Consider the following 21,941-nt stretch of genomic DNA (forward strand, 5'->3'; position numbering starts at 1 on the left):
CCTTTTGCTCCTCCTGAGCATCCTTTAGGTTTTCTTTAGCAAGGGCTAAAGAGTGTCGGAGGGTGCTTTGTAGGTTGCTTACAAAGTCTAGAATGTTAGTTTCTGGAGAAGGCGTAAACCCCTCCAATTGCTGCTTCACCACCTTTAATGGCCCCTTAACCTCGTGGCCATACACAAGCTCGAATGGTGAGAACCCTAAACTGAGATGTGGTACAGCCCTGTAGGCAAAAAGCAACTGCTGCACCACTAGATCCCAATCATTGGAGTGTTCATTCACGAATTTACGTATCCTGGCCCCCAAAGTTCCATTAAACCTCTGCACCAGGCCATTGGTTTGATGGTGGTAAGGAGTGGCGACCAAGAGATTCACCTCATGAGCTTCCGATAGTTAAGACCAAAGCAGACAGTGAAGAACTTGAAAAAGATCTCAAAAAACTAAATGATTGGGCAACAAAATGAAAATGAAATTGAATGTGGATAAAGGTAAAGTAATGCACATTGGAAAAAATAACCCCAACTATACATACAATATGATGGGGGCTAATTTAGCTACAGCGAGTCAGGAACACGATTTTGGCGTCATCGTGGATAGTTCTCTGAAGATGGCCACGCAGTGTGCAGAGGCGGTCAAAAAAGCAAACAGGATGTTAGGAATCATTAAAAAGGGGATAGAGAATAAGACTGAGAATATATTATTGCCTTTATATAAATCCATGGTACGCCCACATCTCGAATACTGCTTACAGATATGGTCTCCTCACCTCAAAAAAGATATACTGCCACTAGAAAAGGTTCAGAAAAGGACAACTAAAATGATTAGGGGTTTGGATAGGGACACTCAGAGCATGGTGTTCTATCCCTCCCCATCCTGGCTAATAGCCACTGATGGACCTATTCTCCAGGAATTTATCTAGTTCTTTTTAAAATCCTGTTATAGTTTTGGTCTTCACAGCATCCCCCTGGCAAAAAATTCCACGGGTTGACTGTATGTTGTTTTTCCTCTTGTTCCTCTTGTTTTTTTAAAAGCTGCTGCCTATTAATTTTATTGGGTGACTGCTAGTTCTTGTGTTATGTTAAGGATTCAATAACATTTCCTTACTCACTTTCTTTGCACCAGTCAAGATTTTATAGACATCTATCATATCCCCCCTTACTCATCTCTCTTCTAAGCTGAAAATTCTCAGTCATTTTAATCTCTCCTCCTGTTTCATACCCCTAATAATTTTAGTTGTCCATCTCTGTACCTTTTCCAATTCCACTATTTTTTGGGGGGGATGGGGTGACCAGATCTGCACACTGTATTCAAGGTGTGCACGTACCATGGATTTATATACAGGCAATATGATATTTTCTGTCTTATTATCTATCCCTTTCTTAATGATTCCCAACATTCCCTTTGCTTTTTTGACTGCCACTCCACGTTGAGTGGATGTTTTCAGAAAACTATCCACAATAATTCCAAGATCTGTCTTGAGTGTTTAATAGCTAATTCAGACTCCATCACTTTGTATTGTGACAAAGTTCCTCCTCTATTTTGGTGGGTCCTGCTCTTATTTGGCAGATTTGCTCACCTCAGTGATCTTCCCCACAGTCTGGGTCAACTTCCCCTGTGTCTTATCAGGAGTTGGGATGTTTGGGGGGAACCCGGGCCCGCCCTCTACTCCGGGTCCCAGCCCAGGGTCCTGTGGATTGCAGCTGTCTTTAGTGCCTCCTGTAACAGCTGCATGACAGCTACAGCTCCCTGGGCTACTTCCCCATGGCCTCCTCCAACACCTTCTTTATCCTCACCACAGGACCTTCCTTCCGGTGTCTGATAGTGCTTGTACTCCTCAGTCCTCCAGCAGCACACCCTCTCACTCTCCGCTCCTTGCGCCTCTTGCTCCCAGCTACTCACACGCACTTCCTCTCCTCTGGCTCCCCCCTCCCTGACTGGAGTGAGCTCTTTTTTAAACCCAGGTGCCCTGATTAGCCTGCTTTGATTGGCTTCAGGTGTTCTAATCAGCCTAGGCAGCAAAGAATCCTGTGGCACCTTATAGACTAACAGACGTTTTGCAGCATGAGCTTTCGTGGGTGAATACCTACTTCTTCGGATGCAAGTAGTGGAAATTTCCAGGGGCAGGTATATATATGCAAGCAAGAAGCAAGCTAGAGATAATGAGGTTAGTTCAATGAGGGAGGATGAGGCCCTGTTCTAGCAGTAGAGGTGTGAAAACCAAGGGAGGAGAAACTGGTTCTGTAGTTGGCAAGCCATTCACATGGCAATCAGCTTGGCTGCCTTAATTGTTTCTAGCAGGTTCCTGATTAATCTAGTGCAGCCCCTGCTCTGGTCACCTAGGGAACAGAAAACTACTCATCCAGTGACCAGTATATTTGCCCTCCAGCAGACTCCTGTACCCCACTGGCCTGGGTCTGTCACAGTATGTATAGTTGAGATTGTTTTCCAATGTGCATTACTTTGCATTTATCAACATTGAATTTCATCTGCCATTTTTTGCCCAGTTACTCAGTTCTTTGAGTTCCCTTTGTAACTTTTTCCAGTCTGCCTGGGACTTAGAATGATAGAATGTCAGGGTTGGAAGGGTTCTCAGGAGGTATCTAGTCCAACCCCCTGCTCAAAGCAGGAGCAATCCCCAATGAAATCATCCCAACCAGGGCTTTGTCAAGTCTGACCTTAAAAACCTCTAAGGAAGGAGATTCCACCACCGTCCTAGGTAACTCATTCCAGTGCTTCACCACCCTCCTAGTGAAAAAGTTTTTCCTAATATCCAACCTAAACCTCCCACTCTGCAACTTGAGACCATTACTCCTTGTTTTGTCATCTGGTACCATTGAGAACAGTCTATATCCATCCTCTTTGGAACCCCCTTTCAGGTAGTTGAAAGCAGCTATCAAATCCCCCCTCATTCTTCTCTTTTGCAGACTAAACAATCCCAGTTCCCTCAGCCTCTCCTCCTAAGTCATGTGCTCCAGCCCCTTAATCATTTTTGTTACCCTCTGCTGGACTCTTTCCAATTTTTCCACATCCTTCTTGTAGTGTGGGGCCCAAAACTGCACACAGTACTCCAGATGAGGCCTCACCAATGTCGAATGGAGGGGAATGACCACGTCCCTGCATCTGCTGGCAATGCCCCTATTTATACAGCCCAAAATGCTGTTAGCTTTCTTGACAACAAGGGCACACTGTTGACTCCTATCCAGCTTCTTGTCCACTGGAACTCCTAGGTACTTTTCTGCAGAATTGCTTCCTAGCCATTCGGTCCATAGTCTGTAACAGTGAATGGGATTCTTCCATCCTTAACTATCTTGAGTAGATTTATATCACCTGCAAATTTTGCCACCTCACTGTTTACCCATTTTTCTAGATCATTTATGAGTATGTTGAACAGTAATGGTGCCAGTACCAACCCCTCAGGGATACCGCTATTTATTTCTCTCCATTCTGAAAAACTGATAATTTATTCCTACCCTTTGTTTCCCACATTTTAACCACATCCATGAAAGGACTTTCCACTTATCCCATGATGGCTTACTTTTCAAAATCAATTTAAATTAAATACATTTTTTTTTAAATTTTATTTTGTTAGAAATCTAGACCTTTTATATGTTTTGGTATAACTTGTATTATCCTTATGTTAAATTTGCATTATCGTAACAAAACATTTTACTTTATTCATCTCTCTTTTCTATATCTCACCAGCTCTGACACCCCCCCTGTAAATTCGAATACCCCCCCTATTTCACTTTCTGAGGACACCACTGAAAGGGAGGGAGGAAGCAGGGAGGCTGTGCACCGCAAGACAGCTGAATGCCACGGACAGGAGGCGGGGGGAGTAGGGGGAAGACACTGATTCCTTGGGGCCACCGGCAGGCGGGAGTCACTGGGGGGAGCAGGATAGCTGATGGGGGGCTGCCAGCCTGTGTAATACCTGTATTAAATTGCTTGTTTAAACTTGTTTAAAAAGTATATAATGCCTTTTGTCTGGCAAATTTTTTTTTCCTGGAACTTAATCCCCCCTATTTACATTAATTCTTATCGGGAAATTGGATTTTTTTAACATTGTTTTGCTGAAAGTCGCATTTTTCAGGAACATAACGACAACGTTAAGTGAGGAATTACAGTATTTTACACGCATTGCCACCTAGTGGCTGAGCAGCATACTACAGCTTAGCACTCCATTAGACAGCATGTGGGGCTGTCAAACTCCAGGTTTGGGGGGAGCCAGGCCTGAGGGGAGCAGGGTGTGGGGGTCTTTCAGAGGTGCACGCAGTGTGAAAGGAGGTGGCTTGGTTTGGAAGGGCTGGTGCAGTGTCACTGGTTCTGACATCGCTCACCAGGTCTTGTGTTTTGCTGGCTACTTAGGGCTCTTCTGCACTGGAAAGATTACAGTGGCACGGTGGCAGCTCTGCAGCTACAGCACTTCTGTGTAGATGCGTCAGATGACGACAGGAGGGGCAGGAGGGTCAATCCACCTCTCTGAGAGCAGTAGATAGGTCACTGAAAAACAACATGCAGCTGAGTCTTTTCTCTCAGTGCATCAAGAGATGTGAGGGGAGAGCTCACTCAGGCCACGTCTTACATCAGCCAAAGTTTGGAGATCCCCAGGGTGACCAGCCATGGAGATAGAGACTTATCTCATTTCTTTGCTTTCTTTCAGCTTCTATGACAGGATTCCCCATGACAGGTAAATACAAACATAGGCAGAAGGTGTGGAGTCTCTCCATATGTGTGGGGTGCATGCTGCAGGGTGCAGCTCTCTCATAAATTGGGGTGAGGAAAGAATGAGTTAAGGTTATTTAATCTAGTCATTCAAGCGTAGGACTGGAGACCTGGGTTCAAATCCTGCCTCAACCAGACTCACCCCATGGTCTCAGCCCATCATTTCCTCACTACATATACTAATTTCCCCATGAGTGAATTGTTAACAAGGCGGGCTGTGTGGCAGAGTGCAAGGCATTCTGGCTGTTGGATACTGGTGGAAATCCCCAGCCATCCAGCATCCGAAGGGCTCACCCTTGCCCAGTAAGGCTGATTGAAATTTTGTCTCTGGCAGCGGCTGTTTCAGGTATGTCAGTCTGAGGTGACCCCAGATTTACCCTGGGATAGGATCTGCCCCAACAGATATTTTGCCTTTAATTATTGTTAGATTTGTATCATCTCAGCTCTGGCTATGGCTGGTGAGTGGCCCCACCCCTGCACAGGGCAAGTGGAGATGCTGTGTACTAACACTGGGGGACGTGACGCTACCTGGGCCTGTGAGAGATGGGGATGTGGTACCAGGAGATGGGCTGCCGAGGTGCCGTCACCACAGGAGGGTGCTCAGTACAGCATATGAGGGGCCCTGTCTGTCTGGATACTGTGGAATATAGAGGAGCTGAGTCAGCCCCAGGGGAGTCTTTGGGAAGCAGAACTACAGCCCCGTGAGGCTGCTGCTGTTGGCTCCGGTCAGGCAGGGTCATCGGGGCGCAGACGGGGAGGAAGCCCAGGCAGGGGCAAAGGGCTGTTCAGTCTCCTGACCAGTTTTTCCCATTTACCCCATGGCTGGGAGCCGCTCAGACTGAGGGCTGGCCTGGCCTGTACCCACCTGTCCTGTCATGGAGGGGAATTAACCCCAGCAGCTCATTTCACATTTTGGGCGTCAGGGAGCTGCAATGACTGCCACTTCCACTCACTATCAGCTTGGACCAGCGCCCCAGACGTGAAAGCCCAAGTGCCTGTTCCCCCCACACCAGCCACTGGGCTGAGCTGGGACGAAACGGGAAATGGTGCCCTCCGGGGTAGAAGCCCCAGGTTTCCTTCCCCCAATGTACTGCAAGAGTTCATCCCCGTCGCACAGAATGTACCGGCATCCCCTGGAGAGAAAGACCCTGTGTCCCATTCTCTATCCCACGAGTCAGCCATTCCCCCATGCCTGGGGCTGGATCAGAAATGGTGACCTCCAGAGAGGAACCCCGCAGTGTCCCATTCCCAGCCTACCTGAACCAACCAGTCTGCCACACTGGGACTGAATGGCAGCCAGAGCAAACTATACAGAACAAGCACCGTTCCTGAGTGTTTATTGCCTTGGGTGTTTGCAGACTCAGGCATCTCAGAAGTGGCTCAGCTCCGATTGGTGAACGGCCCAAGTCCCTGTGCTGGGAGAGTCGAGGTGCTGTACAACCAGGTGTGGGGAACCGTGTGTGATGACAACTGGGACTTACAGGATGCTGGAGTCGTGTGCAGGCAGTTGGACTGTGGGACGGCGCTATCAGCCCCAGGAGGGGCTCGATTTGGGCAAGGATCAGACCGTATCTGGCTTGATGACATCAACTGCGCAGGGACAGAAAATGCCCTCTCTGATTGCGGGGCTCGGCCTTGGGGAACGAATAACTGTAACCACGGAGAAGATGCCGGTGTTGTGTGCTCAGGTAACCTTTATCTACCACCCTGCCTGTTTCAGGGAGCAGGGTGGGTAGCACATTACGGGGCATTGTCCTCTCACAGCCAGTACTGACCCCAGCATGGCGCTTGAGGCCTATGCTTTCAGGGAGCAATATGGGGGTTCAAGTAGAGAGCCGTCTCCCCTCCGTCTCTGCTGACCCTAATTAGCCTGTGTTACTCTTTGGGCCTGTGCTGCATGCAGCAGTGTGGGGGCTCAGTAGGGGATGCTCACGCTCTCCCCTTGATGTCAGTGCTGGCCCTAAAGGGCGCCTGTGCTGCAGGTAGGGGTGTGTCAGTAGGGGTCTGTGATAGGTTTCACCCGCACTCTGAACTTTAGGATACAGATGTGGGGACCTGCATGAGAACCCCTAAGCTTAATTACAAGCTTAGATCAGGTTGCTGCCACCACCCAAATAGTTTAAAACAGCTGTTTATGAGTCATTTGGGAAACTCTGTCTCCCCCACCACCCCTCCAAAATCTCTCCCTCCCAAGTACCGTAACCCTTCCCTGGGTAACCTTGAGAGTCTTCTCCACCACTTTCCTGGTGAACACCAATCCAAACCCCCTTGGATCTTAAAACAAGGAAAAAATCAATCAGGTTCTTAAAAAGAAGACTTTTAATTAAGGAAAGGAAGGCAAAAAGAAAACCTCTGGGGAACAAGGTTTTTCAAGAGGAAGGAGGGAAGTTTTCCTTTGTCTCAGAGTCCATTAAAGTTGTGTGCCGGAGTGAAAAAGATCAAGGAATCACCCGGGGTAGTGAGTATTAGAGAAGAAATAAATAGGTTTATGTTTTTTTTTGTGTTAGTTGTCTTGTGCATTAGAGGGATGATCAAATTGGGATTTCTTTTGTGTAACTAAGGTTTTGCCCAGGGGAACATTCTCTGTGTTTTCAATCTGTTGTCTGTGAGACTCAGCCAAAGGGATTGTCATGGCACAGGTGACAAACTTCACTTCAACACCGCTGAGCATCATATTCTACATTTTACATCTCTCATCAGCTATGTCCCATAGAAACATCTTGTTCCCATTAGGTCGACCATCAGTCTGCTGGCTCTTGGTAGATACCTCACATGCCACGTTTGGTGAGCTATTGTGCATATATCTCACCCAGGGGATCGCCATATAACTCTAGGCATCCCTTTGCCCTCTGCCAGTTGGCATCTAGTTCTCTGTGGGCAGACTCCTCTGTGGCAGAATGGGACGTTGGGAGCACCCCAGTATGGTGCTAAGGGTCTGTACTGCAGGGAGCTGGTTCGGGGTCACAGTAAGTGTCGCTCTTCTCATGGTGTCAGTTCTGACCCCATTTCCCCCATGCAGTTGTACAGGCCTGTGCTGCATGGAGCAGGATGGGGGCTCTTTTGGGGGTGATCTCCCCTCACAGTCAGTGCTGGCCACAGTGCCTCAGCACAGTACTTAGGATCTGTGCTGCAGGGATCAGTACGCGAGAGACCCTCCCTATCGCTGATCGCTCTGATCCCTCTGCCCCACTACAGCACAATGGGGTGCTGGGTAACTGGAGATCCCATTTGTGGGATTTGGCGTTGAATGGATCCTGCAGCCACTGAGGGATCCCTTTATGAAGTGTGGGGTTCTTTTCCCCGTCACTCCGGGTGAGCTACATCTCAGCTAATTAGCCCTTAACCTGTAATATGCCCAACTGCTGTGACTAGAGACAGGTTCTTCCTCCCTTCCTCTTCTACACTCTCTTCCCCTTTGGGGGGAGGGATAGCTCAGTGGTTTGAGCATTGGCCTGCTAAATCCAGGGTTGTGAATTCAGTCCTTGAGGGGGCCACTTAGGGGTCTGGGGCAGAAATTGGTCCTGCTAGTGAAGACAGGGGCTGGACTCAATGACCTTTCAAGGTCCCTTTCAGTTCTAGGAGATTGGTATATCTCCAATTATTATTAATTTTTTTATTACAGAGCCCATGAGTTTCTGTGCTCTGTCTCTCGTCTACTCTGTTCCATCCCACAGGTGGCTGCATGGTAGTGGTGGGGAGTAGGGCTGTCAAGATATTAAAAAAATTGTGATTAATTGTGAGATAAAAATTATTTATGATTAATTGCACAAGTAATCACCCCTTTACACAGTAATAGAATTAAATTTATTTCAATTTTTGAGATGTTTTCTACATTTTCAAATACATTGCTTTCAAATACAATTCAGAATACAAAGTGTACAGTGCTCACTTTATATTTATTTTTTATTACAAATATTTGCACTGTAAAAAAGAAATACAAGAAATAGTATTTTCAATTCACCTCATACAAGTACTGTTGTGCGAGCTCTTTATCTGGAAAGTTGAACTTACAAATGTAGAATGATTTACAAATAATAACTGCATAGCCTCTGGCATGTAAGCTGCTCCTTGGATTGTGCAACCGAATGACACTAGCCAATATCTCCGGTCCCAGACACAACCCTAGGAACCTCCATCTTGCATTGTCCAGTTATGTCCACTGGACACTTGGACCTTATATGAGTGTGTCAATTTAACAAAGAAATTGATATCTACCAGGCCTCTTATCCCAAGGGGAATCTCTGACACGCTTCAAACCAAACACACTGCTTCAGGTAGAATAAACAAACCAATTTATTAACTATAAAGATAGATTTTAGTGATTATAAGTCAAAGCAAAACAAGTCAGATTTGGTCAAATGAAATAAAAGAAAAACCCATTCTAAGCTGATCTGGACACTTTCAATGCCCTTACAAACTTAGATGCTTCTCACCACAGACTGGCTGGTTGCTCTTGAGCCAGGTTCTCCCCTTTGATCAGCGCTTCAGTCGCTTGCTGGTGGTGGTGTCTGTAGATGTAGGTGGAAGAGAGAGGAAGAGCCTGGCAAACATCTCTCTCTTTTTTATCTTTCTTCCCTCTTGGCTCCCGCCCCCCCACCCCACCTTCAGAGTCAGCTGAGCATTACCTCGTCGTAGTCCCAAACTGACCAAAGGAAGGGGGGTGACTCACTGGAGAGTGCAACACATCCTTTTGTTGCTACCTAGGCCAGTGTCCTTTGTTCCTGTGAGGCTGGGATGGGTTTGTCCCATGCATGCCTTGATGAGGTGTGAACTGCCCCTCTGCTCTTAGAGAGTTTTTGCCTGGGCTTATTTTAAGCCATGAGAACACATTTTCAGCCTCGTAACTATATACATGAAATTATAACCTATAACATGACAATAACATTACTGCAACAACAATTACTATAACATCACTATAACAACAATCCTCGGTGCATCATGATTTCTCTCCTGCCATCCATCTCCACCCTCTGACAGAGGCTAGGGACTCCATTCCTTACCCATCCTGGCTAATAGTCATTAATGGACTTAACCTCCATGCAGCTATCTGTTTCCTAGAGACTGGCTCTATGGGGTCCCTCACAAACTGGAGACGGTTACTGTGGGTTTGTCTTTAGTATAGCTTATGTACATACTCCACGAACTCAGCATTTGAGCTTGTTTTTTTCTTTTTTTTGCGAACAGGGGCTGCTAATGAGGAGTTTCTCAAGGGAGTTCTCCAGGTGACGGAGGAGCAAACACAGCATCCTTGGGGTAAGTGACTGTCTGTAATGCATGTTTGCTTGTGGTTGCGGTTACTTGCTGTTTGCTGAGCTTGTGTTTGTCAATCTATTTGATTGGTTGGTTGTTTGAAGGACCGTGCGCTGTGGCTGGCAGTTGGAGGCTGTGAGCTTCAAAGGAATGTCTGAAAGCTAGAAGCCTCTGGTAATTGGCTGAGCCTTAATCAGTGGGTGGGGCATTCACACAGGCCAGGGCTTTATAAGGCCACACAAAAGCAACCAGGGAGCTTTGTGAACAGGGGCTGCTAACAGAGAGTTTCACATGGGAGCTGGGAAGGGGAGTGGGAAGGGAGTGGGGCTCCCATGCTGGTGCTATCTGTTTCCCTTTATTCATCTTAAAACCTATAAACCAAACTACATTCCAAACTTCATGCTTTAAACAACCCTTTCAGTAACTAGGAGAAAATGTGGGCAGAAGCCCAGCTGCAGAGTGGGAGCTATCCAGTTTATTGCACTGGGTGTAGCATGTATGATTACCTGCCCTGTGGGCGGGTAGCATATGTGTGCAGTCGCTGCAAGGATCTCCTGGCCCTCAGAGACCACGTACGGAATTTGGAGGCCAGGGTGGCGGAACTGGAGAAGCTAAGAGAGGCAGAGAGGTATGTTGATGAGGCTTTCAGGGACACTGTAGAATTGTCCCACCTCCAGTCAGAGGGCCCCTACTCTGTTGAGGAGGATGAAAGGCCCAGGGAAGCAGAGCAGTAAATGGGAACAGAGGGAAACTTTCCCATAGTTGCGACCAGGGCTGGCTCCAGACCCCAGTGCGCCAAGCGCATACTTGGGGCGGCGTGCCGCGGGAGGGCGGCAGGTGGCTCCGGTGGACCTCCCGCAGGCATGCCTGCGGAGGGTCCGCTGGTCCCGCGGCTTCGGTGGAGCATCCGCAGGCGTGCATGCAGGAGGTCCACCAGCGCCGCGGGAGCAGCGGACCCTCCGCAGGCACATCTGCAGGAGGTCCACCGGAGCCGTGGGACCAGCGACCACCAGAGCGCCCCCTGCGGCGTGCCGCTGTGCTTGGGGCGACGCAAATCCTAGAGCCGCCCCTGGTTGGGACCCTCCTTCCACATGGTGCTGGGGTTGCCTCTCGCACTGAGGTTGCCACTCCAGGGGAGGGAACTCCAGTTGCTAGGAAAAGGCAGGTGTTAGTAATGGGAGATTCGATCATTAGAAACGTAGATAGCTGGGTTTGTGATGACCGGGAGAACTGTATAGTGACTTGCCTGCCTGTTGCGAAGGTTGCGGAACTCTCGAGGCATCTAGACAGACTTATGTGTAGTGCTAGGGAGGAGCTGTTGGTTGTGGTACATGTAGGTACCCATGACATAGGGAAGGGTAGGAGAGATGTCCTGGAGGCCAAATGTAGGCTGCTAGGGAAGAGACTGAAATCCAGGACCTCTATGGTGGCATTCTGAGAAATGCCACCAGTTCCACGCGCAGGGCCAGGTAGGCAGGCAGAGCTTCAGAGTCTCAATGGGTGGATGAGATGATGATGTAGAGAGGAGGGGTTTACATTTATTAGGAACTGGGGAAACTTTTGGGATGGGGGGAGCCTATACAGGAGAGATGGGCTCCACCTAAACCAAAATGGAATTAGACTGCTGGCTCTAAACATTAAAAAGATTGTAAGCAGTTTTTAAACTAGGAGATGGGGGAAAGCCGACTGCTGCAGAGGAGCATGTGGATCGGACACAGACTTCTCTTAGGGGAGAGTCTGATGACAGAGAATCTCCAGGTTAAAGTCAGGAGCAGAGGATGGAAGAGTATAATGTAAGGGCCAGATCAGATGATAAACAGTCACATAAAAAAGAATCTGGCACATCAGAAAAGGGCAGGCAAATAAACAGTGACAAGTTTTAAAGTGCTTGTACACAAATGCTAGAAGTCTAAATAATAAGATGGGTGAACTAGAGTGCCTTGTGATAAAGGAGGACATTGATATAATAGGCATCACAGAAACCTGGTGGACTGAGAGCAATCAATGGGACACAAACATTCCGGGGTACAAAATATTTCGGAAGGACAGAACAGGTCATGCAGGGGTGGCTGTGGCACTATATGTGAAAGAAAATGTAGAATGAAATGAAGTAAAAATCTTAAGTGAATCCACATGTTCCCTAGAATCTCTATGGATAGAAATTTCATGCTCTAATAAGAATATAACATTAGGGATCTATTATCGACCACCTGACCAGGACAGTGGTAGTCGTGATGAAATGCTAAGGGAAATTAGAGAGGCTATGAAAATTAAGAACTCATTCATAGTGGGGGATTTCAATTATCCCCATATTGACTGGGGACATTTCACTTCAGGACGAAATGCAGAGATAAAATTTCTCAATACTTTTAATGACTGCTTCATAGAGCAGCTGGTATGGGAACCCACAAGGGGAGAGGCAACACTAGATTTAATCGTGAGTGGAGCTCAGGAGCTGGTCCAAGAGGTAACTATAGCAGGACCGCTTGGAAATAGTGACCATAATACAATAGCATTCAACATCCCTGTGGTGGGAAGAACATCTCAACAGCAGTTGAGATGGCACTGTGGCATTTAATTTCAAAAGGGGGAACTATGCAAAAATGAGGGGGTTAGTTAAACAAAAGTTAAATGGTACAGTGACTAAAGTGAAATCCCTGGAAGCTGCATGGGCGCTTATTAAAGACACCATAATAGAGGCCCAACTTCAGTGTATACCCCAAATTAAGAAACACAGTAAAAGAACTAAAAAGGAGCCACCGTGGCTTAAGAACCCTGTAAAAGAAGCAGTGAGAGATAAAAAGACTTCCTTTAAAAATTGGAAGTCAAATCCTAGCGAGTCATAGAAAGGAGCATAAAGACTGCCAAAGTAAGTGCAAGAGTGTAATAAGAAAAGCCAAAGAGGAGTTTGAAGAACGACTATCCAAAAACTTCAAAGATAATAACAAAATGGTTTTTAAGTAAATCAGAAGCAGGAAGCCTGCTAAACAACCAGTGGAGCCCCTTGATGATCGAGATACAAAAGGAGCACTTCAAGACGATAAAGTCATTGCAGAGAATCTAAATGGATTCTTTGCTTCAGACTTCACGGCTGAGGATGTTAGGGAGATTCCCAAACCTGAGCCGGCTTTTGTAGGGGACAAATCTGAGGAACTGTCACAGACTGAAGTGTCCCTAAAGGAGGTTTTGGAATTAATTGATAAACTCAACATTAACAAGTCACCGGGACCAGATGGCATTCACCCAAGAGTTCTGAAAGAACTCGAATGTGAAGTTGCAGAACTATTAACTAAGGTTTGTAACCTGTCCTTTAAATCGGCTTCTGTACCCAATGACTGGAAGTTAGCTAATGTAACGCCAATATTTAAAAAGGGCTCTAGAGGTGATCCCGGCAATTACAGACCGGTAAGTCTAACGTCGGTACCGGGCAAATTAGTCGAAACAATAGTTAAGAATAAAATTGTCATACACATAGAAAAACAAACTGTTGAGCAATAGTCAACCTGGTTTCTGTAAAGGGAAATCGTATCTTACTAATCTATTAGAGTTCTTTGAAGGGGTCAAGAAACATGTGGACAAGGGGGATCCAGTGGATGCAGTGTACTTAGATTTCCAGAAAGCCTTTGACAAGGTTCCTCACCAAAGGCTGTTATGTAAATTAAGTTGTCATAGGATAAAAGGGAAGGTCCTTTCATAGACTGAGAACTGGTTAAAAGACAGGGAACAAAGGATAGGAATGAATGGTAATTTCTCAGAATGGAGAGGGGGTAACTAGTGGTGTTCCCCAAGGGCCAGTCCTAGGACCAATCCTATTCAATTTATTCATAAATGATCTGGAAAAAGGGGTAAACATTGAGGTGGCAAAGTTTGCAGATGACACGAAACTGCTCAAGATAGTTAAGACCAAAGCAGACTGTGAAGAACTTGAAAAAGATCTCACAAAACTAAATGATTGGGCAATCAAATGGCAAATGAAATTGAATGTGGATAAATGTAAAGTAATGCACATTGGAAAAAATAACCCCAACTATACATACAATATGATGGGGGCTAATTTAGCTACAGCGAGTCAGGAAAACGATTTTGGCGTCATCGTGGATAGTTCTCTGAAGATGGCCACGCATTGTGCAGAGGCGGTCAAAAAAGCAAACAGGATGTTAGGAATCGTTAAAAATGGGATAGAGAATAAGACTGAGAATATATTATTGCCTTTATATAAATCCATGGTACGCCCACATCTTGAATACTGTGTACAAATGTGGTCTCCTCACCTTAAAAAAGATATACTGGCACTAGAAAATGTTCAGAAAAGGGCAACTAAAATGATTAGGGGTTTGGAGAGGGACACTGAGAGCATGGTGTTCTATCCCTCCCCATCCTGGCTAATAGCCACTGATGGACCTATTCTCCAGGAATTTAGCTAGTTCTTTTTTAAATCCTGTTCTAGTTTTGGTCTTCACAGCATCCCCTGGCAAAAAGTTCCACAGGTTGACTGTATGTTGAGTGAAGAAATACTTCCTCTTGTTTTTTTTAAAACCTGCTGCCTATTAATTTCATTGGGTGACTGCTAGTTCTTGTGTTAAGTTAAGGATTAAATAACATTTCCTTATTCACTTTCTTTACACCAGTCAAGATTTTATAGACGTCTATCTTATCCCCCCCTTAGTCATCTCTGTTCTAAGCTGAAAATTCTCACTCATTTTAATCTCTCCTCCTGTTTCATACCCCTAATACTTTTAGTTGCCCATCTCTGTACCTTTTCAAATTCCACTATAATTTTTTGGGGATGGGGTGACTAGATCTGCACACTGTATTCAAGGTGTACACGTACCATGGATTTATATACAGGCAATATGATATTTTCTGTCTTATTATCTATCCCTTTCTTAATGATTCCCAACATTCCCTTTGCTTTTTTGACTGCCACTGCACGTTGAGTGGATGTTTTCAGAAAACTATCCACAATGATTCCAAGATCTTTCTTGAATGTTTAATGGTTAATTCAGACTCCATCATTTTGTTTTGTGACAAAGTTCCTCCTCTATCTTGGTGGGTCCTGCGCTTATTTGGCAGATTTGCTCACCTCACTGATCTTCCCCACAGTCTGGGTCAACTTCTCCTGTGTCTGATCAGGAGTTGGGAGGTTTGGGGGGAACCCCAGCCCGCCCTCTACTCCGGGTCCCAGCCCAGGGTCCCGTGGATTGCAGCTGTTTATAGTGCCTCCTGCACCAGCTGCATGACAGCTACAACCCCCTGGGCTACTTCCCCATGGCCTCCTCCAACCACCTTCTTTATCCTTACCAGAGGACCTTCCTACTAGTGTCTGAAAACACTTGTACTCCTTAGTCCTCCAGCAGCACACCCTCTCACTCTCAGCTCCTTGCGCCTCTTGCTTCCAGCTCCTCACACACACTTCCTCTCCTCTGGCTCCCCCATCACTGACTGGAGTGAGCTCCTTTTTAAACCCAGGCACCCTGATTAGCCTGCCTTGATTGGCTGCAGGTGTTCTAATCAGCCTGGCTGCCTTAATTGGTTCTAGCAGGTTCCTGATTACTCTAATGCAGCCCCTGCTCTGGTCACCTAGGGAACAGAAAACTACTCATCCAGTGACCAGTATATTTGCCCTCTGCCAGGCTCCTGTAGCGCACTGGCCTGGGTCTGAGATTGTTTTCCAATTACTTTGCATTTATCAACATTGAATTTCATCTGCCATTTTGTTGCCCAGTTATTCAGTTTTGTGAGTTCCCTTTGTAACTTTTTGCAGTCTGCCTGGGACTTAGAATCATAGAATGTCAGGGTTGGAAGGGTTCTCAGGAAGTCATCTAGTCCAATGCCCAGCTCAAAGCAGGAGCAATCCCCAACGAAATCATCCCGGCCAGGGCTTTGTCATGTCTGACCTTAAAAACCTCTAAGGAAGGAGATTCCACCACCGCCCTAGGTAACTCATTCCAGTGCTTCACCACCCTCCTAGTGAAAAAGTTTTTCTAATATCCAACCTAAACCTCCTGCACTGGAACTTGAGACCAATACTCCTTGTTTTGTCATCTGGTACCACTGAGAACAGTCTAGATCCATCCTCTTTGGAACCCCCTTTCAGGTAGTTGAAAGCATCTATCAAATCCCGCCTCATTCTTCTCTTCTGCAGACTAAACAATACCAGTTCCCTCAGCCTCTCCTCATAAGTCATGTGCTCCAGCCCCCTAATCATTTTTGTTGCCCTCTGCTGGACTCTTTCCAAGTTTTCCACATCCTTCTTGTAGTGTGGTGCCCAAAACTGGAAACAATACTCCAGATGAGGCCTCACCAATGTCTACATGTCTACATAACTACAACGTTAAGTGAGGAATTACAGTAGTCCTCACATCGCCACCTAGTGGCTGAGCAGTATACTACAGCTTAGCACTCCATTACACACATGTGGGGCTGTCAAACTCCAGGTTGGGGGGGAGCCAGGCGTGAGGGGAGCAGGGTGTGGGGGTCCTTCAGAGGTGCAGGCAGTGTGAAAGGAGGTGCCTCAGTTTGGAAGGGCAGGTGCAGTGTCACTGGTTCTGACGTCGCTCACCAGGTCTTGTCTTTTGTCGGCTACTTAGGGCTCTTCTGCACTGGAAACATTACAGTGGCACGGTGGCAGCTCTGCAGCTACAGCACTTCTGTGTAGATGCGACCGATGCCGACAGGAGGGGCAGGAGGGTCAATCCACCTCTATGAGAGGTAGTAGATAGGTCACTGAAATACAACATGCAGCTGAGTCTTTTCTCTCAGTGCATCAAGAGATGTTAGGGGAGAGCTCACTAAGCCCACAGCTTACATCAGCCAATGTTGTGAAGGGTGTGAAGTCTGTCCATATGTGTGGGGTGCATGCTGCAGGGTGCAGCTATCTCATAAATTGGGGTGAGGAAGGGATGAGTTAAGGTTATTTAATCTAGTCATTCAAGTATAGGACTGGAGACCTGGGTTCAACTCGTACCTCCACCAGACTCACCCCATGGTCTCAGCCGATCACTTCCTCACTACATGTCCTAGTTTCCCTACAAGTTAATTGTTAACAAGGTGGGCTGTGTGGCAGAGTGCAGGGCATTCTGGCTGTTGGATACCGGTGGAAATCCCCAGCCATCCAGCATCCGAAGGGCTCACCCTTGCCCAGTAAGGCTGATTGAAATTTTGGCTCTGGCAGTGGCTGTTTGAGCTGTGCCACCTCACTGGTTACTTATTTTTCTAGATCATTTACGAATATGTTGAACAGTACTGGTCCCAGTACCAACCCCTCAGGGATACCACTATTTATCTCTCTCTATTCTGAAAAACTGATAATTCATTCCTACCCTTTGTTTCCCACCTTTTAACCAGATATTGATCCATGAGAGGACTTTCCCCTTATCCCATGATGGCTTACTTTTCAAAAGTCAATTTAAATTAAATACATTTTAAAAAAAAACATTATATAATGTTAGAAATCTAGACCTGCTATATGTTTTGGTATATCTTGTATTATCCTTATGTTAAATTTGCATTAGCCTAAGAAAACATTTACTTTATTCATATCTCTTTTTTATATCTCATCGTCTCTGACACCCCCCCCCATAAATTCGAACACCCACCCTGTCATAAACAGATAGTTAAGGGTTAAGTTCTCTTTTACCTGTAAAGGGTTAACAAGCTCAGTAACCTGATGAACACCTGACCAGAGGACCAATCAACGGACAAGATAATTTCAAATCTCTGTGGAGGGAAGTCTTTGTCTGTGTTCTTTGTTGGCTCTTCTGCACTAAACATTACAGTGGCAGCTCTGCAGCTGTAGCACTTCTGTGTAGATGTGACCGACGCTGACAGGAGAGGCAGTAGATAGGTCACTGAAATACAATATGCAGCTGAGTCTTTTCTCTCAGTGCATCAAGAGATGGCAGGTGAGAGATCACTCAGGCCACGCCTTACGTCAGCCAATGTTTGGAGATTCCCAAGGTGTCCAGCCATATAGACAGACACTTACCTCATCTCTTTGCTTTCTTTCAGCTTCCATGACAGGATTCCCAATGACAGGTAAATACAAACATAGGCAGAGGGTGTGGAGTCTGTCTGTATGTGTGGGGTGCATGCTGCAGGGTGCAGCTCTCTCATAAATTGGGGTGAGGAAGGGACAAGTTAAGGTTATATAATCTAGTCTTTCAAGTGTAGGACTGGAGACCTGGGTTCAAATCGTGCCTCCACCAGACTCACCCCATGGTCTCAGCCGATCACTTCCTCACTACATGTCCTAGTTTCCCCACAAGTGAATTGTTAACAAGGCGGACTGTGTGGCAGAGTGCAGGGCATTCTGGCCGTTCGATACCGGTGGAAATCCCCAGCCATCCTGCATCCGAAGGGCTCACCCTTGCCAAGTAAGGCAGATTGAAATTTTGGCTCTGGCAGTGACGGTTTGAGCTGTGTCAGTCTGAGGTGACCCCAGATTTACCCTGGGATTGGATCTGCCCCAACAGATATTTTGTCTTTAGTTATTGTTAGACTTGTATCATCTCAGCTCTGGCTGTGGCTGGTGAGTGTCCCCACCCCTGCACAGGGCAAATGGAGATGGTGTGTGCTGACACTGGGGGCCGTGATGCTACCTGGGCCTGTGAGAGGTGGGGGTGGGGTACCAGGGGATGGGCTGCCATGGTGCCGTCACCACAGGCGGGTGCTCAGTTCAGCATATGAGTGGCCCTGTCTGTCTGGACACTGTGGAATATAGAGGAGCTGAGTCAGCCCCAGGGGAGTCTTTGGGGAGCAGAACTACAGCCCCGTGAGGCTGCTGCTGTTGGCTCTGGCCAGGCATGATCATCGGGGCGCAGACAGGGAGGGAGCCCAGGAAGGGGCAAAGGGCAGTTTAGTCTCCTGACCAGTTTTGCCCTTTGCCCCACGGCTGGGAGCCCCTCAGACTGAGGGCTGGCCTGGCCTGTCATGGAGGGGAATTAACCCCAGTGGCTCATTTCACATTTCGGGCGTCAGAGAGCTGCTATGGCTGCGACTTCCACTCACTACCAGCTTGGACCCAGGGCCCCAGACGTGAAAGCCAAGTGCCTGTTCTCCACACAACAGGCCCTGGGCTGAGCTGGGACGAAACGGGAAATGGTGCCCTCCGGGGGAGAAGCCCCAGCTCTCCTTCCCCCAATGTACTGCATCAGTTCATCCCCCCCACACAGACTGTGTGGAGTAAGCATTCCCTGGAGAGAAAGACCCTGTGTCCCATTCTCCATCCCATGAGTCAGCCATTCCCCCATGCCTGGGGCTGGATCAGAACTGGTGACCTCCAGAGAGGAACCCCGCAGTGTCCCATTCCCAGCCTACCTGAACCAACCAGTCTGCCACACTGGGACTGAATGGCAGCCAGAGCAAACTATATGGAACAAGCACCATCCCTGAGTGTTTCTTCCCTTGGGTGTTTGCAGACTCAGGCATCTCAGAAGTGGCTCAGCTCCGACTGGTGAATGGTTTGAGTCGCTGCGCTGGGAGAGTCGAGGTGCTTTACAACCAGGTGTGGGAACCGTGTGTGATCATGATTGGGACATAACTGATGCTGGAGTCGTGTGCAGGCAGCTGGGCTGTGGGACGGCGTTATCAGCCCCAGGAGGGGCTCGATTTGGGCAAGGATCAGACCCTATCTGGCTGGATGACGTCACCTGCACAGGGACAGAAGTTGCCCTCTCCAGTTGCGGGGCTCAGCCTTGGGGAGACAATAACTGTAACCACGGAGAAGATGCCGGTGTTGTGTGCTCAGGTAACCTTCATCTACCACCCTGCCTGTTTCAGGGAACAGGCTGGGAAGCACATTACGGGGCGTTGTCCTCTCACAGCCAGTACTGACCCCAGCACGGTGCTTGGGGCCTGTGCTTCAGAGAGCAATTTGGCGGGTCCAGTAGAAAGCCCTCTCCTCTCAGTCTGTGCTGACCCTAACTGCCCCGTGCTGAAGGGAGCGGTGTCGGGGCTCAGTAGGGGACACTCTACTGATGTCAGTGCTGGCCCCAAAGGGGGCCCGTGGTGCAGGTAGGGGTGAGTCAGTAAGGGGCTCTCTCCCTTTGTAGTTGTGCTGACCCTAATGCCCTGGTGCGGTGCCATGCGCCCCTCCAAAGAGGAAGCCTTGTCTGTGCCCTCTGGGGGTCAGCTCCCCGACTCCCTTGGCCACAGGCCACACAAGATGTTCCCTCTAGGCCTTGTGGGCTGGGGGGTGACCTCTCTCCAGATTGGCAATAGGCACATTCACCATTCGTCCCACCGAGAGTCCCTTTGTAGCATCCAGTCCCTGTCTCACTGGGCATTCACAGCAGTCACAGATCTTCTGCTCCCAAAGGAACAGGGTCTCAAGGTGACCCGTTCCACCTCGCATCTCTGCCCCGATCAACACACAGCCCTAGATTCCTTCATATTCACACCAAGGACAAGTGATTTCACAGGGTGTAGCGATTCAAGGGGTAGCAAGGAGACGGGTTTGAAATAAACGGTTCCATGGCCCATAAAATCATACCACGCTGACTAGAGCCTGGCCTTTTTCTCTGCAAATTCTTAGGCCCCGACTGGGCCCGGACAGTGAATATAGCCTGTCTCCATGGCTGTGCTTTGTTCTATGTGCTGATTGGCTCAGCCGAAAAGATTGCCATGGTGCAGGTAACAAGTTTCACTTCAGCACTTCTGGAGCCTCATATTCTACATTTTACATCTCTCTTCAACTACGTCCCATCCAAACATCTTGCCCTCATTAGGGTGACGAGTGGGCTGCTGTCTCTTGGTAGAGACCTCACATAGCACCTCTAGTGAGCTATTGTGCATATATGTCATTCAGGGGATCCCCATATAACTCTAGGCAAACCTGTGCCCTCTGCCAGTTGGAGCCTATTTATCTCTGGGCCAGACTCCTCTGCGGCACAATGGGGACCTGGGTAACTGTAGCTCCCACTGGTTGGATTTGGTGTCAACGGAGCCTGCAGCCGCTCACTCAAACTAAAAATCCAGGGCCAATTTCTCAAGAGTCCGGTTCCCAATCACTGGGTTCCGGCGGATTTGCATTTCAGGAGATAAGTCCTGAAGTTGTAACTTCCCCAAAAGCTGGACACAGGAGACGCAATTCTTCCCCACTTCCTGTCCCATTACATATTCCCTGTCCTGTTTCTCATCTGCCCTGTCCTACCGCAGAAGTGGCTGCATGTCAGTGGGGGGAGTCTTCTTCTTCCGGGTATGTCACAAGTCGATATCTGTCGAACCCTATGTATCTATGAATACCAGCGCCAGGAGTGAGGGTGAAAATCTGCTCCCCAGGAGGTTCCTGCCAGCAGTGCCAAGGTGATCTTTTTAATTAAGTGCTCTAGTGGGAGCAGTGCGTCAGACTGCCGTCCAGTCTGCCTAATTAGTTGAGAGCTGGCTGGGAGGGGAGTGAACAAACTTCAACATTGCCCAAGTGATTAGTGTGACCAGTAGTGGGGAGGCCTTGGCAGGCAGTTGCTGTTTGCAGAGACCGGTCAGATTCGTTGGCGGGAGGCACAGCGATACGAGAGATCAGATGAACAGGAACCTCTCTGAGCGTTTCTTCCCTTGGGTGTTTGCAGACTCAGGCATCTCAGAAGTGGCTCAGCTCCGACTGGTGAATGGTTCGAGTCGCTGCGCTGGGAGGGTCGAGGTGCTTTACAACCAGGTGTGGGGAACCGTGTGTGATGACGACTGGGACATAACTGATGCTGGAGTCGTGTGCAGGCAGTTGGACTGTGGGACGGCGCTATCAGCCCCAGGAGGGGCTCGATTTGGGCGAGGATCAGACCCTATCTGGTTCGATGATGTCAACTGCGCAGGGACAGAAAATGCCCTCTCTGATTGCGGGGCTCGGCCTTGGGGAACGAATAACTGTAACCACGGAGAAGATGCCGGTGTTGTGTGCTCAGGTAACCTTCATCTACCACTCTGCCTGTTTCAGGGAGCAGGGTGGGAAGCACATTACGGTGATTGTCCTCTCACAGCC

General features: G+C 47.9%; 1 protein-coding gene across 1 annotated transcript in view; it reads left to right on the forward strand.

Moving 5' to 3' along the window:
• LOC120388133 overlaps positions 1-21,941 on the forward strand; it is a 736,578-nt gene that overhangs the window by 278,367 nt on the left and 436,270 nt on the right. Inside the window, 6 exon segments of the mRNA XM_039509761.1 lie at positions 6,076-6,405; positions 9,902-9,970; positions 17,978-18,004; positions 19,387-19,476; positions 19,479-19,715; positions 21,535-21,864. Of these exon segments, the coding sequence (XP_039365695.1) occupies positions 6,076-6,405; positions 9,902-9,970; positions 17,978-18,004; positions 19,387-19,476; positions 19,479-19,715; positions 21,535-21,864 (1,083 nt within the window).

Source organism: Mauremys reevesii, linkage group 22 (genome assembly GCF_016161935.1).
Source record: "Mauremys reevesii isolate NIE-2019 linkage group 22, ASM1616193v1, whole genome shotgun sequence".
Taxonomy (NCBI): domain Eukaryota; kingdom Metazoa; phylum Chordata; order Testudines; family Geoemydidae; genus Mauremys; species Mauremys reevesii.